The sequence below is a fragment of the Glossina fuscipes genome, unplaced genomic scaffold, assembly GCF_014805625.2.
Source record: "Glossina fuscipes isolate IAEA_lab_2018 unplaced genomic scaffold, Yale_Gfus_2 59, whole genome shotgun sequence".
Lineage (NCBI taxonomy): Eukaryota > Metazoa > Arthropoda > Insecta > Diptera > Glossinidae > Glossina > Glossina fuscipes.
The window spans coordinates 3677906-3694925 of NW_023998431.1; the positions used below are offsets into that span (position 1 = coordinate 3677906).

Here is a 17020-nt window from a genome sequence, read left to right on the forward strand (position 1 = left end):
CACACACACACACACACACACACACACACACACACACACACACACACGCAAAACCTTTGTCGCTACCGCGGAACCATTGCATTTGCCTATTCAATAATGTTCACATTTTTTGCTTAAATATTTTGAACTTTGACGAAATTTCATTTAATACGACCTATAACACACTTGCTCTACACTGCAAGGATTCCTGTAGCATTTTTCCGTTCACGATCTCTAGAAGTATCTTCTTAAGGTCATTAACACGTCGTTGATTTTAATATTCACTTATGCATATTTTTAATTCATACTCTTTTGCGTTAATTTTGCTTAGGCAATTTTTAATTGATTTTACGTTTTGTTTTGGTTGATCTTGAACAGTAATCGATTAAGTTTTTGAAGGTAATATCACTTTAAATAATTTAAAGTTTTAACCATTTATGTACGTACATATATATATTTATATATACATAAATACATGCACTTTTGCTACTTTTGTATTTTTAATATAACTTTTATGTACATAATTTTAATCCGATTTATATATATAGGCTTTTTTGATGTAATATTTATGTATAAAGTTTTAATTAATTTTATACACATATGTCTCTATCTGTTTTCACCTTTTAGTCAAGTTTTTTATATAGTTTTTCACCCATTTAGAAGAATTAAAATTTTTTATAATATTTTATATATATACATATATATGTATTCCTTTAGTAATTTTCACAATTAGTAAATGGAATCGACCGTGCCAGCATCTACTGGCGACTCTCCTTTTTTTTAAAGCAAAAAACACACTTGCTCCGACGCACACATCAATCTTCTTAAACTCACTTTTTCTCTCTATCTTATTCCTGTCTTCTCTCAACTGAAAGTTACGTTTGATCTATCGCTTCGTGTCTAACTCTGCCAACGGTTTAGTAAGCATGGATTATAGTAAGGAAAACCAATTGCATAAAGCCATTATATTATATTATACAGACTTTTTTCCGTTTTATAATTACTCTCTTTTCATTTAGTTATTGTAATAAGGAATTATGAAAAGAAAAATATTAGTTTGAGGAAAACGAAATCCATTATTTTTTCGGTAGATGGCTGCACTGATAGATTTCTCGTAAAGTATCGATCAAACAATTTCCGATACTGTACATTTACATACTGTACATTTCGCAGTAAAAAAAATTCTTTTGCTGTTTTTTGTTTGGTGCATTCAGTTGTGAGTTACAGCGTGTTAAAAATGGAAGTGAACAAAAAGAGAAAATTCGGTACATTTTACAATTTTTCTTTGACAAAGGCGAAAATGCAAGCCAGGCAGCTAAAATTGTGAATGGTGTTTATGGTTCCGATACTGTAACAGCCAATTATGTGCAATTTTGGTTTCGCAGATTCCGTTCAGGAATTTTTGATGTTAAAGATGCATCTCGCACAGGTAGGCCGGTCGTCGAAAATGTCGATAAAATCGGAGAAATGATCGAAATTGACCGGCATGTTAGCACTCGTAAGATCGCCCAGGAGCTAAAAATCGACCATAAAACAGTTTTAAACCATTTACACAAAGCTGGATTCAAAAAGAAGCTCGATGTTTGGGTGCCACACCAATTAACAGAAAAAAACATGATGGATCGAATTTCCATCTGCGAAGCCTTGGCCAAACGGAATGAGATAGACCCATTTCTTAAACGGATGGTGACTGGAGATAAGAAATGGATCACATACGATAACCCTGTGCGAAAACGATCGTGGTCAAAGAGCGGTGAAGCACCTCAAACGGCCAGAAAGGTTTTGCTATGCATTTTGTGGGACTGGAAGGGGATTATTTATTATGAGTTGCTTCCATATGGCCAAACACTAAATTCTGATCTCTACTGTCAACAACTGGACCGTTTGAAGATAGCGATTGACCAGAAACGGCCAGAATTGGCCAACAGGAGAGGTGTCGTGTTCCAACAGGACAACGCTAGGCCACACACATCTACAGTGACCCGCCAGAAACTTCGGGAGCTTGGTTGGGAAGTTTTAACGCATCCGCCATACAGTCCGGACTTGGCACCAAGCGATTATCATCTTTTTCTTGCTTTGCAAAATTTCTTTAATGATAAAAAATTGGAATCTAGGGAGGATTGTGAAAATCGACTACTAGAGTTTTTTGCAAATAGAGACCAGGACTTCTATGAGAGAGGAATTTTGAAGTTACCTTTAAAATGGCAACAAATCATACAACAAAACGGTGCATATTTGACCCAAATCGGACAATCCGAAGCATGTTAAATAAAGTCCTGAACTTCGTATGAAAATAATGGATTTCGTTTTCCCCAACCTAATATATTAGCGCTATTCCGCCATTTCTTTGTTTATGGCTCTTTTACCAAGAACATTGGTAGAAGCAGCCGATCCGGGCGTTACTGCCATCAACCTGTTACTGCCATGAACTGTCATTCCTCAATGTTGCCAATTTTTAATATTAAGCGTAAATTTTTCGCATTTGCCTTATTTTGGTATTTAATAGTCGTACTTTCGTCGCACTCTACATAGGATACGACAAAACGATAATAAAAGTCATACGGAGTTTACATTTTTAACTTGGCTTCACTTTGAAAAAACACATTAACAAAAACAAAGGCTCTTCATAAAGTAACAACTTGTCGTCATTCACACAGCTGTACAGAGTTGCCTCAATTCTATTTCGAAAAGCATGTCTAGTCCGAATTTCATACACTGTGCGACAGTGAAATGGAGCTGAAATAACAGAATCGTTAAATTACTATATCGTACAGTAAAGTTAATCAAGAAAAATATCGCAATTTTAGTGGAATTACGTTGAAAGTCATGAGTTTACTTGCTTCCTTTGGGTCAACGGGTCGACGCAATTGGGCATTTATATTCATAATAAATGCAATATAAATGACAACTTTTCGTGGGAAGGGGTCACAATAGAAATCTAGGTTGTTCAAATTTTATATAGGTAAATTTTTATTGTTTTTAGTACAGAAAATTTTACAATTCATTTCAATAGGTTTTGGGCCTGGGCTAAAACATGTGTGTGCACAAAATTTCTTTAAATTGCGACCTATAGGTTAAACACAATGATCAGAAGAATAGGTGCTAAAACCAGCTTTTAACAATTCACAAATTAATTGTGAATCGATCAGTATAGTAAGGGTGGCGGTAGCTGCGATGTGCTTATTGCAAACAATGCCCAAGAAAGCGAAAAGACCGTACAAGATCGCTTTATATGGAAATAACCGAAGTACTTGAAAGCAAAATTTGCTTGTGCCTTAAGCGGTGAATAATTTTATATATACTTAAACTTTTTTCAATATGAATACTTTATTTAATATTATAATAAATTAATATTTTATTTGTCCTGAAATTATTTAATGAATTGAATGAACAAAATCCCAAGCTTATTAATATTTAATTATATTTTAATAAACATAAAACATCCTTTAACAATAGGATTAACATTATTAATTCAAACAACATTAATTTGCTCAGCAACAGGATTATTATCAATACCTTTTTGTCTTTCATATATTTTATTTTTGGTACGTTTAGGAGGAATGCTTGTTGTATTTATTTACGCAACGTCTGTAGCTTCTGACAAATATATCTAAACTGAATGCATAAGATTGTAGGACCAAATGAAACACTTTTGAATGACTTCTAACTACTAAGTGGAATCATTTGACGAAATTAATGAAAGTCATGCTTGGGGTAAAAAATTTTTATGCATTCATCCATGTCTATAACTGGATAATAAAATAAAGATGACATATGTGCATTAACTTTGCTGACAACGTTTTAATGAGAAATGAAATATCTGTCAAACATACTATACATAAGTACAAAGCTTTGCAGGCAGCTGTGGTCAAATTGTGCCCGTTAAGAGATGGTGAAAGAACTATGGTCTATGTATATATGTATATTTACATAAGAAAAATGTAATTAGGTAGCAGATGGCGCGAGTTATTTTTTAAAGTAGAAGAATCGTTTCTAACAGGGTTAACGAAGAAGGCTAATCGTATCTTCGCCCTCTGCATAATTGTGCATCCCTTCCCTTCAAATCAAACGTTTATAACAAAACGCAGCTATTCGTTAAAATTCTTCGCAGGAATATTTCATGCCCATGAGAGATTTTGAAATTAAAATTGAGATAGTTTGTCGTTTAATGCTGACAAGCTTAGAAATGTTTAAAATGACAAGATAACAAGAAAGTCCCGCAATTGTAAACACTGATTATTCAAACATTAACTAAGTGGTCTGTATTAGGTAGTTTATAAAAATATTCAGTTCACTCGATTATCGTAGGTCAGTAGGTCCGAAATGTCATGATTTCGAATTAATAGAAGCAAACGAGCGCTTAAGATCAAACAATATAAACATTCGACATGACGTGTCCAATAATCTAATATCTTGTGTATGATAATGCACTCTGAAACGCTTATTAGTGGAACTAAAATGTTGCCATAATGTAACTAAAAAAAAATGTCGTTTATGACATACAGCAACAGCTATGCACCGCATACGTATCTACTATTACGTAGTATAGTGAGGCATTTAAGTATTTAATTTTTATACGGCACACTGTTGAAGTAGATAGAAGCAGACTTATGCATATAAAAAAGATATATTTGTAAGTCATTGCATTACATCACAAGCAGCGGGAATGAATACTAAGAAGGAACACGGGATGCGATATTTTTTTTGTTTTTTTTAGACTGTAGTTTACGGTTCCATGGTCAATTTTGAAATTGATTTAAACGCATAAAGACATTGTCTAAAGGCCAACTGCTAGCTGCATATGTGAACAGCTAGACTGTGCTGCTTTCAAAATTGGCAGCTAAAGATCCAGTTGAAAAGCCAAGGATATCTTTAAACTTTTGCAAAAAAAAAAAAAAAAAAAATGTGAGAACAACTTATCAATGCATACAAAAAAAGAAAACAAAAAAACGAAATAATAATGAAAATGCGCACAAGCACAGATGCATCAGTCATTATATAAAGTAATACGTGAGCAGTTTTTCTTTATACACATATTTAAAACAGTCAAGACACTATATTCATATCTATAAGCTATAGCGCATAAGTATTGGTGTGTTTTGGTGTATATTTACTATTTTTAGTTTAGAATTTTCCTCTTCAATTTGTAACAATAACCTTCATCTCTTTGCTTTTTTGCGAATTTAAGTCACGTTTTATTTGGAATTGTCAATAAAACAATTACGTGCATGCACGCATGCAAGCAAATGTACTTCTTCCTCCTGCCCTACAAATCTTCGCTTCTGGAATTTTTCTATTCCTTTCGTTTGGCTTTCCAGTTTAGCTATTTCGAATGATCGTTGCGACTATTAATGCACGCACGCCTAGTTAGTTCGTACTTCAATTGCTGAGTATAACTTTCTAATATACTTACGTATACTTTGAAAATTCATTTCGACTGTGGTGATCTTCATCCATAAGATAAACTTTCAGTTCTTAGGCGAAATTGCGACTTATATATAGAACAACAGAGCAAGTTACTCATACCTGCTTGAAGGGCGAGATATACACAAAATACACAATCGTTTACATTACGTTAATATGGCAGAGAGGTTTTACTAACTTTTAAAAGTTTAAATTAAATTGTCAAGACTTTTAAGATCGTAATTTAAGTGAAGTAATAATGATCAGTTCTTTTTCGCAGTTATTCACAAGTCAATGAATACACAAGTCAACGTTATTACCTTCGAAAGTTAAACCCCCACGGAATTGTAAAAGGAAGAAGAAAACTTAAAGGTGACCGCACTGCATTTCCAACCGAGTAGAGGAGGAATAGACAACAGTACAATTCTAAAATGATTCGGTTATTCATTCAAAACGAGTATACTGTGTCTACAGTTGCTCTTTCAATCCGCTACAAATAATACCTACAGAAAACTTGTCCTGTTCACTTTTTGTTAAATGAATAGCACAACGCGCCTCGAACCGTAAAATAATAACACGATAACGATTTCTGGAACAGTATAATGTAACGCTTTTCTTATATTTACAACCAAGATCTGATAACGGTACGCCATATGCTTAGCTATGCGCTTCGCTCGGTCTAATGGGATCAGCATGTTTGCGATATTACCTTGTCACATACATGCATGTGTATATGTACGCTATATAATTTTATTGATTAATCTTCACCATCACGTTCACTGTTTGAAAACTTACAAATCTGACAGGCATTTTGGATCCAAACAGTTCTAAATGTCTTAAGAAAAAATTGACCTTATAAAAGTTGTAACTTCAAATTTGAAAACCGTGTTTGTCTGCTAAAAAAACGACATGGCTTATCAATAAGAAGTGCAATTAGGAACACAGAACTAAAAGTGACCCAAAATAAAAAAAATAAAAAATTTAGAACTAGACAAAAGCAAATCTCTAGGAACCTGACAATGTCTCTTGTTACGAGACGTCGATAAGGTAATCTCTCAAACCACGTACTGTGCCTCCATCATTAGCAGTAGGGTATCAATAGCGCATTTACTGGGTAGAAAGTTTAGCTCTAGTAATTTCTAATTACAGGTAAAACAGAAGACATCGTTTAGAGCATGAAATTGAAGAGACGCCTTGAGTTGAAACGACTCTAAAAAAACAAGAGGTTTTGACATTAAATATGGTTATTAAATATGAAGGTATCGGGAAAGCCTGTAAATAATTTGCAATTACTGCCACTTAAAAACTGTATATAATATTTATTTATATAAATTATAACATCTTGATGATCGTGGTTTTATTCCTTAGTTTTTTTGCCAAAGGTATTATTTAGAGTTCATTCTTTAGTAATCGGAAAACGTGCTCCTCATTTGCGAGTAAAACTTTTTCTGGTCACCTTTACAACGTCCGTTTTTCTCTTCTTTTTACTCGCCAAAACGCATTAGCTGACAGGGATACCAACGCTATATATTACTGTTTTCGGATTCTTACTGCAATCGTATTGCTGATAGTAAACTTTTTGCTGTCAACATTCAATAAGGTGTAAACTTATTTACGCTAAATTTTTATAATTAATTAATCGGAAACTTTTGAAGATAAAAAAGAATGGGGATTAAATACAATAAGAGAGTTAAATAATCGTACGGAGATTTCAACTGTTAAGTTTGCATCACAGTAAGTTTGTCACTAAGCCAATGAACGAGCATAACGAATTTTATCCGAGTTCTGACAGTTTCGCGCTTTTCATTTACTTTAAATTTTTGTTTTAAAAAATTCCTCATTTATTAATCGCGCTATAAATAATGGTTACGTCTAAAAATATAGTTTATATGTAAAAGAAAAATCGGGAATTGTTAAAAGAATTGAGTGAATTTTTAACACATTCGCTGCCAAGCGATTTTTTAAAAGAATCTACGTCAGACCACGCGCTTTCCGGTACCGCGCCATCTGACAATGCGGGTTTAAAACAGGTATTGTGTCAAAGTTTACTTATCGTAGTAAAAGATTATTGGTTGTAAAAAAAAAATTCCTAGGTATGACCATAGATTATCTATTTTGGAAAATTATATCAGTTTTTGTCTGCGTGTCTTGTGATATTTACGAAGATCCTTTGTAAGTAGTAAATTAAGGGAATTCGGATGAAGCGGCCTGATGACGACTTTTTCCGTCACCCGAGTCTTAGTAGCGTGACAATCACCATGTAAAGCGTTACAGACTGTAGTGTCCCATATGATATATAATAAGTTTATATATGTTTACATTCTTACTATATAGTAGACCGTGGCCACTCTTTCACAATTAGCATAAATTTACGGGTTTTTGTTATAGATCAGAATATCGTACTTTTTATACTCCCGTAATAGTAGTCGAGTAGGTAAGAAGCGCGACTAACAAGTCAGTATTCGCGGGTTCATATTTCAGTGCGGTAGACTTTGGTTTGGTTGTAGTTACTATAGCGAGTGTTCAGTCGAAAAAGACGTAACAGTTACCGATTGGGCACACAGATTCACTAGGCTACGGCCACTTTCCTATATCTTTTCCTTTGTTTAGCTCTTCTTGTTTCCGGCCGTTGCCGTGTTACGCGAAGAGGGGGCAAACCATGAGAGTGGTTAGTCATATCAATGTCTACAGCCAAACTGCGAAGCCATCAAAATCACTTAACTGAAGAAAGTTTCCCTACTATTAGGCAAATTTTAGCGACAATCGTTGCTCTTGCAAAATTTGTATGAAGTTTTTATTCAATTACCGGTGAGAATTTGCAAAGTAACGCAACACATAGTCTATAGGTTGGTATGTACTAAAAATCTTTGTTTTATTTATAGAAAAATGGAAATTGTAAGGAAAAAGAAAAGTTAGCATATTTCTCTAAGACGATTATTGTCAGTTTTACCATTCACTTGAACTTTGATACCAAATAAAAGAGTAAGTAATATAATAAGGATCAAACTGCGGAATAAAACTCTCGCACCCTTCTTAACAGATGACGTTTGGCTCATATATATCAGCATATTCACGATAATATATTCAAACTAAAGTCTCTTGACTACCAAGACTACTCGTGCTAACGTCGTTGTTAGGCCTTTCTATTCTTTATTCACATAGGCTTTCGTAATTGTTGTATTACATTCTTGCTTAGTATACACATTCGACCAAAGATTACGTTTTAATTTGCATATTGAGTTCTCTTTCAGTAAAGGTAGATCCGCGCTAGATTTTATTTAGAGGTGGTCGAAAGAGCTGAAGCATCCTTACTTTACAAAAAAAACCTATATGCGTACTTAGTTAGACCGATACTTGAGTATGACTCTGTTGTATGGTTTCCTTCGTATAGATGTTATGTGATTCAATTTGGATCGGAATTCCCTTGTCTCTGTACCTCCTTATGGATATAGGTTGCTTCCTCTCATCCATACCGTCACTTGAGAAACGTAAATTTATTCTTGGTGTTTCCGTCTTAATTAATATAGCTAATGGTACTACCGATTCGCCCACATTACTTGGTGAGATAAGCTTTAATGTCCCTAATCGCTTCATTAGGCATTTTATTTTCATTAAAATTAGTCAATGTAATATAATTATGGGCTGTTTAACTCGTTCAGAGTTGTTTGCAGACACCGAAATGATGTTTATCACTAATCTCAATATCTGACTCTTTAAAGTCTATCAATATAGCTATGCTTAACACGCGCGATTTGCCTATGTCGTATTTAAGCTGATTGGCAATCTTGACATGTTCCTGTGGTTAGAAAATTCATTCAATTCAGTGTTGGTTAGTGTTATCGACTTTTACATGTTTGCAATGGCTTGGGGGTCCACTTGCAACGCGGATCTGTACTGATTGTGGATGTGTCTCTCTGCTAGTTGTGTACATGCTTTTTTCGTTCTTATTTATTTATGCATGAATTATTATTTAATTTTTTTTTTCTTCATCTCTCCTTATATACTTTATACTGGTTTTTAGTAATAATTTGTATAAGATTTGCTCCTGAGAGGCAATTGAACTCGGCTGTTAATTGATTGTAATTGAGTTTGATATGTAAATAAACAAATAAGTAAATGAATAAAATAAAAAATAATCAGATGAGGATAGATTTATAAAGTAAATATGAAATGAACCAAAAAAATGTTCGGCCAAATGTTCTCTTCAAATAAAAGAAAGGACAATATATACTCTATAACACAGGATGGGAGTGGTTAATTTTTTTATTTCTTTATATAGATACTGCAGGAATTTATGAGTAACAAGCAAAAGACATAGAAAATTATCATTCCGTCAGTGTACGCTATATGCTGGGTGCGACCTTTGACCTTTGGGTTAACCTTTTTTCATTACTAAGCTGCGAGCAAGAACTTCCGAATTTGAAACAGATATATTAATGTTTGCCATTGGCAAACGCACAGACGAGCAGATGTACGAGCAGATTCATTCAGAATTTGAGAATGTATATATTTTATACGATCTCAGAAGTTTGTTCACCCTTTACTCCAAATGTTTTCAGAAAATATTCGTAAAGCAGACAAAGTTATTCAACGAGAAATTATTTACTGTTTTATTACATTATTATTATTTTATTGATTAATAAATCTTTCTTTCGTTTCAGATTTGCTTATTGAAATGTTGGGTGTATTGGCGAGTTATAGCATTACAGTTAAGGAACTAAAATTACTATTCGGCACTATGAAGGCAGTTAACGGTAAATGGCCACGACATTCGGCCAAATTATTGAATGTGCTGCGACAAATGCCGCACCGTAATGGTCCCGACGTATTTTTTAGTTTTCCAGGACGAAAAGGATCCGTAAGTAAAAGGCGTTACATTTATATATATATATATATATTCCGATTCGTTATACATAAATTTCTAATTTCTTATCGTTTTCATACCATAAGAATTTTTGTTGATGGACTGATTGCATGTTGTCGAACTAAAGCGATTGCACAACAATGTTAGCTAAAATTCTGTCGAAAAAGAATCGAGGAAGTATCGTTAAAGCGTTACTTGTTCATTTTAGCGAATAGCTTCACATAATTAATCCATTATATTTACATAATAGTCGATGTGAACCATTTGGCCCATTATAAGAAATTCAGATTGCGCTGCAGCACAATAGCCGATCAAAATCTAACAATCGCGGAGGCAAACCCCACGCGGATGGAGATTTCTCAGACATTGATAACTCCGCAAAGTTTGATCAAAGTGAAAAAAGTAGTTAGCTCAGCTGTTAGCTGTTAGTTTTGTATTCTTTACAAAAATTGGCAAGTTTTTCCAAAATATTTGGGAAGTTTAAACTTTTTTCTACGCCATGGTTCGAAACCAAACTATTAGATTGTTATCACTGTAAAAAACAAAGGTTTTATAATATAACAATTGAAACAAATTGCATTTATGAAGGACCATGTAAGAATTCTCAGATTTTAATTGTATGCAAGCTTGTTTAGTCGACATTAGTTTGTTGCATGTGATGCAGGACTGTCTCGTATTTCTTAATTTCTACCTCTCACGTAACACCTCTCATGTAACACTTTCCTTTTTGTTTAATTCGATCACTAGCATCTCGCTCTGATTTCTCATCTACGGCGAACTCCTCACTAGTATTTCTACCTACTCTTTACCGTTGGATTATTCAATACGCGTCCTAAGTTATATAGATATTGAATATAGATATTATGAAAATTTTAAAGTTTTTCGAAAGTTGCTCCAATGGCTTAGCTGTTACGAATGTGTTTATATAGCGGATTGTGCTCACATGTGCAGTCGATCTTTTTCGATCTTTGAACTAAATCCAAAAATGTATTAATTTCGTCAAGTAAAAAAAAAATCAAACATCAATGGGTCGTCAATTATACCTGGAAACTAAAATATGTACAAGAAATTTGAAGATTAATATGTAAACATGCTTTTCCATTATCTTTAAAGTCACCTCAATGATTTCTAAAACATTATATGCTTTGAAAGTATTGTTTAAAACATGAACTCAGCAAAATGTCAAATTAACAGCTTCGATATATCGAATGTTGAATAGGAAACGAGAAATTAACTTTTCCTTTCTCCGTGTTTTTTTATAAAGAGTTATTACAAAATACAATTACAAAATGCCTCTATACAAAATTTTATGCTTTCTGCCTGCATTCGAAAACATGAACTTTCAGTTTCACTTTTCAAATATGTACTGCGTTTCAAACATTGCTGTAATAACCACAACGTATTACATTAGGGTGTACTTTGCCATTTGAGGCATAATCAACAAAGCTCCTTATACTTTCGAAAGCTTTGGTAACAGTGGGCGAATCGCCTGCAGCCAGATATCACGTTCAGTTATGCAAAGTTTTCACTCGTACCTTATCGTCCAGCATTGACAGCATTTACTAATAAACACTGCAATGACTGCTAGGGCAAGGAATTTCATTTCACATAACAATTTCAATATAAATGTTTTCAGTTGGGTGTAGTTCAGAAAGCGAAAGCACAAATAGAAATTTCTCAATTTGCTTTTCACTTCCTTTGTCCTATAACACTGAATTCATAATATTGAGTTTCTTAAAACTCTTGACTACGTAGTAAAACCGCAAAAACTATTTAAACATAATCTCAAAGAAAATTGAAAATTCGTTTTTAATATGTCTTAGAAATAGAAAAAAGAGAAATATTTTTTTCAATAGGATTCCAATGAAAATTCTGTGGCCAAAACTACTGCAAGATAATTAGTTCCACAGTATTTTCCTATAAATTGCAATAAAGTTAAAGCTGCTTTTGTACGGTGTTTTTGCGCCCTTTATTTGTGCGATCGGTTTCGTGCAACTTTTTCATTACGGTCTATGAATACGTGCAGGGTTATGGGGAGAGAAAGAGAAGAAGAATATACGCATTTCAGATTACGACACCTTGTATTGAACTCTGTGCATTTTGAAAATATCTCCACGTTTAAAATGAATCGATTTAATCTTGTCTGCCCGCCTGTCCGTCTTGTTTTCTTGTGTTCAACCTACCAGTCGCAATTTTTGAAATATTTGGAGGATATTTCTTGCGCTGACGTGTTTTGGCCCTGACGTGTATTGGCCCAAGGACGGATGCTAATAAACATAGCTGGGATGAGATCACCTTTTTGACCGTTTCCTGTATACCGCCTTATTTCGTAATTATGGTGACATGAGTAACTATAGTGCTATGCAGAGTATTTAATGTGGGGTCGTGAGCACGTGTATGCTTTTTACTTGTTTTTAGATAAACTTTGCTTTCTCTCTCCTGTTCTAAGCTTCGTCACTTGATAGTCGATTTTTTTTGGAAGTCACTTTTTCGCTACTTCCCTAAAGACACTGTTTATATGGTCTCTCTCCATTGTATATGTATTTATGACTCAGTAATGAATTTTAGGAGACTTTTTGTTATTTTGTCATGCCATTTCATTCATTACAACTCAATTTCATATTATACAAACTCTATGTTCGACGAGTATACGAGTACAACGCTCGAGAGGTCGACGTAACTAATTGATTAATATGGCATGAAAAATCATTTATTCTTTTTTTGCTTGTTTTTCCTGCGTTTCCTGTCTACTTAGTTTCGTGTGCCACGTTGAGTGGCGATGCTCTTTTGGGATGGTCCATGAACTGGATCTACTTGCAAAAGCATCACTCAATCTTACCAAATGCTGGCAGGAGACCATCGAAGCCGGTTTAGAGAGGTAGAAACGGCTATCGATATGTCCAAGGAATGCGTTTGTCCTGTGTTCAGTCACGATTTAGGCTTGAGAAAGCCGATCACACTTTGTATGCCGTGTTTACTGACAGTGGAATAAGGAGTCCGAGTTACAAATTGATAACTATACTGGCGAAATTATACGAATGGAAGTTCCAATTGCGATCCTATCCACCATCTTCTAGATGTAAACTGGCGGCGACTATTATCTCTTAGCGAATCTTAAAGTAATAGTCCACAGAAAAAGATTTGAATCAACTGATAATAAGATGAATATACAAATCGAATCTTATTTTCAGGCAGTAAAAAAAGCGCCGAACTTTTATAGAATCGTTGAATTGATTGCAGCATTCTTAAGGGACACTGGGTTGTTGAATAAAGTCAAATTTTTGCAATTAAAATTTTTTCTAACTTAGGCCTTTGTTCGTTAATTTTTGTAATGATATAAACAGCGTCTTCCATTAGTATTAACTGATTTCACTTCATAGATCTCGTACAATGGCATAAATTAATAAAGGCAATTCTAGAAAAGAAAAATAATGCTTGAGTCAACTCATTAAATGAGAAAATATTGGTGGACGAAGCTCCAGACTAGAAGTAAATTCTATGTTAAATAGACAATCTCTGCTGAATATTGAAAATAGCTCTGTGAATATTATTCTATCGTATTTTCCCACGTCGAAAGGTTAAAATATAGCCCGATCGATCGGATCTGTTTTTATAGAGGAAATATTAGCTGAGTAAACATACTTTTAGGCAACTTTGTAATAAAATTTTACGTTTCTAAGGTATAAAATTAAATATATTATAATTATTAGATACTCTTAAGGTTATTCAGCTTTGATACTTTCTCTATTTCTATACCTAAAATTGCTCGACCTCACTATTGGGAAAAGTTCCATTACGACTGATAACACGACGTATGTGTATGAAACGTTCACTTGATTATTAAAGAAATAATTTTGACATCCATTGGATTCTTGAAAATTGCTTCAGACGTTTAACTTTGCCGCACGGTTCAAATTCGCAGCTAAAATTCACCAATGATGCCAACCTCATGTAAACGTTTCCAGATTTTTATAGTCCACATCGTTCGTAATATAAAAGTATAAAGTATTTTTGCAAATGAATGCTAGCAAATTAATGACTTAAGGTAGATGCGGCTTTTATTACACCAATTCATTCAGAATCGTTCTCTGAATCGGTATAAGCCTATCCATTTGACCCTTTTATCTCCGCCTATGCATTTCTGTATTAAATTTACAGATTTAAATTTTCGAAGCATTAATTTGTTTTGACTTACTTGTTTTAACCCAAGGACGCGTTCTATTAAGAATATATTATTTCTTGCTTATTTATTCATTGTAAATAAATTTACAAAATATGGATTTAAACGCTGCCAGACAACTTACATCATACGCTCGCCTGTATTGAAAACTCTGCCGCACTTGAGATTCAAACCCGCGACCATTGAGTTAGTTAGTCACGGTCCTTTGTCTACTCGGCCACTAATGTGAAGAAAAATGGATTAGCCCTGTGAAACAATTTGGGAAAGACGATTCGATTTTTAACATTTTTCGAGGAAACCCAATGGGATATAAAGATTTCGTGAACCCCCTCTACATAAAAAGGTTTTTATAAGTAATGATCCTTTATATGGTAAAATTTCGATCGTTTTATTATGAAAATTGGAATAGAATAGGGATTTGATAAATAAAATTACTATGGTAAATTTGTACTGCGTATGTATATTATTTTGGACGTGTCCGCGTATAGAGGTTGTCTTGAAAAGCAATCCTTCATACAGCAACGCTTAATTTTAGATACTTTAAGGCGGGGATATGTGAACAATTGTACAAGGTGAAGTGGTGTAAGGTGTTTAATAGCACTCTTGTTCAGGTTTAATATATAATTAAACTGTTATTATCGTTCTAAATTGGTATATTTTTTTGGACCAAGTCATATAGTTAAGTATTGTAGGTTATTAACGATAATGTTCGAACATATTGCGGGCTTCTCTAGCTTTTTACTGATGGCTAGATTTGTTAATTTTTTAATTTGCAACTTGATCTACGGCACTTGATTAACAATATTTGCCAGTTGCAAGTTTTAGTTTCACCAACAGTACGGCTTTCAATTGAAAGTATATGCCCTCGTTACAATATCAAAGTGATCAAAAATTCTTAGAGCATCTAGTTTTAGTTTTGCAAGAAAACAAAAAATATTAATTTGGTAGTGCCTACCGTTGACCAAATATGGATATAAAGATAGATTATTATATTTAAACATATTTAAACAGAAACAGATTGATTATAGTACATGGGTCTTCTGAGGTTGCACCGCCTGAGATAAAGCCAGGTTTTTAATGGTTGTAACCCATTAAAATGATTTTCATTGTGAATAAATGCATCCGATTATTCACTTGATCTCAATGACTGTTAACATTTTTTTTTTTTAGCTTGTTTAAGTTGCTAAGCTATTGTGAGGTTAAACGAAAGTGTATGACCCTAATTATTACGCTCCTATTTAACTTTTGATAACTTGAGAAGAAACGAATGGTCAAACTAAGATCGATTTGCGATCTTACGCTGTTTAAGGACATGTGCACTTGTCAAGGTCTTCGATATCAATTTTTACGGTGATCATGTAAAATTTTTATATATAAAAACATTTCCTTCCATAGAAGATAACATCAAGAGTGGAACGTCATATTCCCCAAGAAGTGTAATATGCATTTGACTAAACGCCGTTGAATAATATCTTAAGAAGTAAAACCAATGTAAATTTAAAAAAATGAATTTTTTTTTTCTGCTTACGAAATAAACCTTCTAGGATATGTGGAAAAACACCACATTTCTTTCATTTCGGTTTCGCTCCTTCTCCGGAAGACCGCAGCTAGGTACTGTGCACACCGGCTGGAAAGTTACAGCCTAAGGCTTTATCTGTTGATTTCTAACTTCTCTAATAAACTAACAGATATTTTCGGGAATTATTTATGTTCATTTAAGAGAAGTTTTAAACAAAAATAAGTTTTCGGCTGAAGCGATTCAACGGATTTCAAAGCTGCTACCAAAAGTTAAAACCTTGAAATGAAGTTTTGGGAGCCTATTATGAGTTCAGCTGTTGAATTATACCTTTTGCTGCCATTTCCTTCGTCATTTCGTAACACGTAGAGTGTAAAATATTCGTATTTGTCCTTGACAGATGTAGCAAAACATGCCTATCATGGTTGAGGAAAGAGAATAAGCAAAAGCATTTGAACATAGAAGGCCAGTTTTGCCATATTGAATGGATACTTATCGCAGACTAGTGGAAAAGAATTAAAAACAAAAAGTTTCTTTTAATAAGAACGCCTATCAGCAATACATTACAAAATCGCAAAAGCCTCTTTCTCGAATTATGAATTTGCAAAAGGGCCTATAGAAGAGTTCCTATAATATTCGTTCTTTTCATCCGAATTCTTTGCAGTGCCTTTAAAACAAGATCCTTTAGAAGAACACCTAAGATTTTTCCGACGAGTTCATTTAAGCACTTTTTGTTTTCATAAGCGAATGCTTCTTTTTTTTTTTTTTTTTTGGTCAAAACTCACATCTTTTCATGCGGATACTCGAGAATCACGCAAAAACCAGTATTCTAAAAAAATCCTATGCATTACTCTAGCTGTGTATGTGGATTAAAAAATTCTTTACTTTTTTTTCAAGCTTAAGGTTTTCGAGCTCTTAAATGAAATCGCCTCTCGAATATAGTATCGGTATAGGAGCGGTGTTGCACACGTACTTAACGATATGCTTAATGACCTTCTTAAATATTATTATTCTATTAGCTTTTCTTCTATCCTTTTATAAAATCGTAAATCGTCGTAAAATACCTTCTTTTCGGTTG

The 17020-nt window shown here is 33.7% G+C and overlaps 1 protein-coding gene across 1 annotated transcript in view; it reads left to right on the plus strand.

The window, feature by feature from the left end:
* LOC119637433 (neurobeachin) overlaps nt 1-17020 on the plus strand; it is a 166297-nt gene that overhangs the window by 72385 nt on the left and 76892 nt on the right. Inside the window, exon 4 of the mRNA XM_038033451.1 lies at nt 10044-10240. Coding sequence (XP_037889379.1) covers nt 10044-10240 — 197 coding nt within the window. The remainder of the gene's footprint in view (nt 1-10043; nt 10241-17020) is intronic.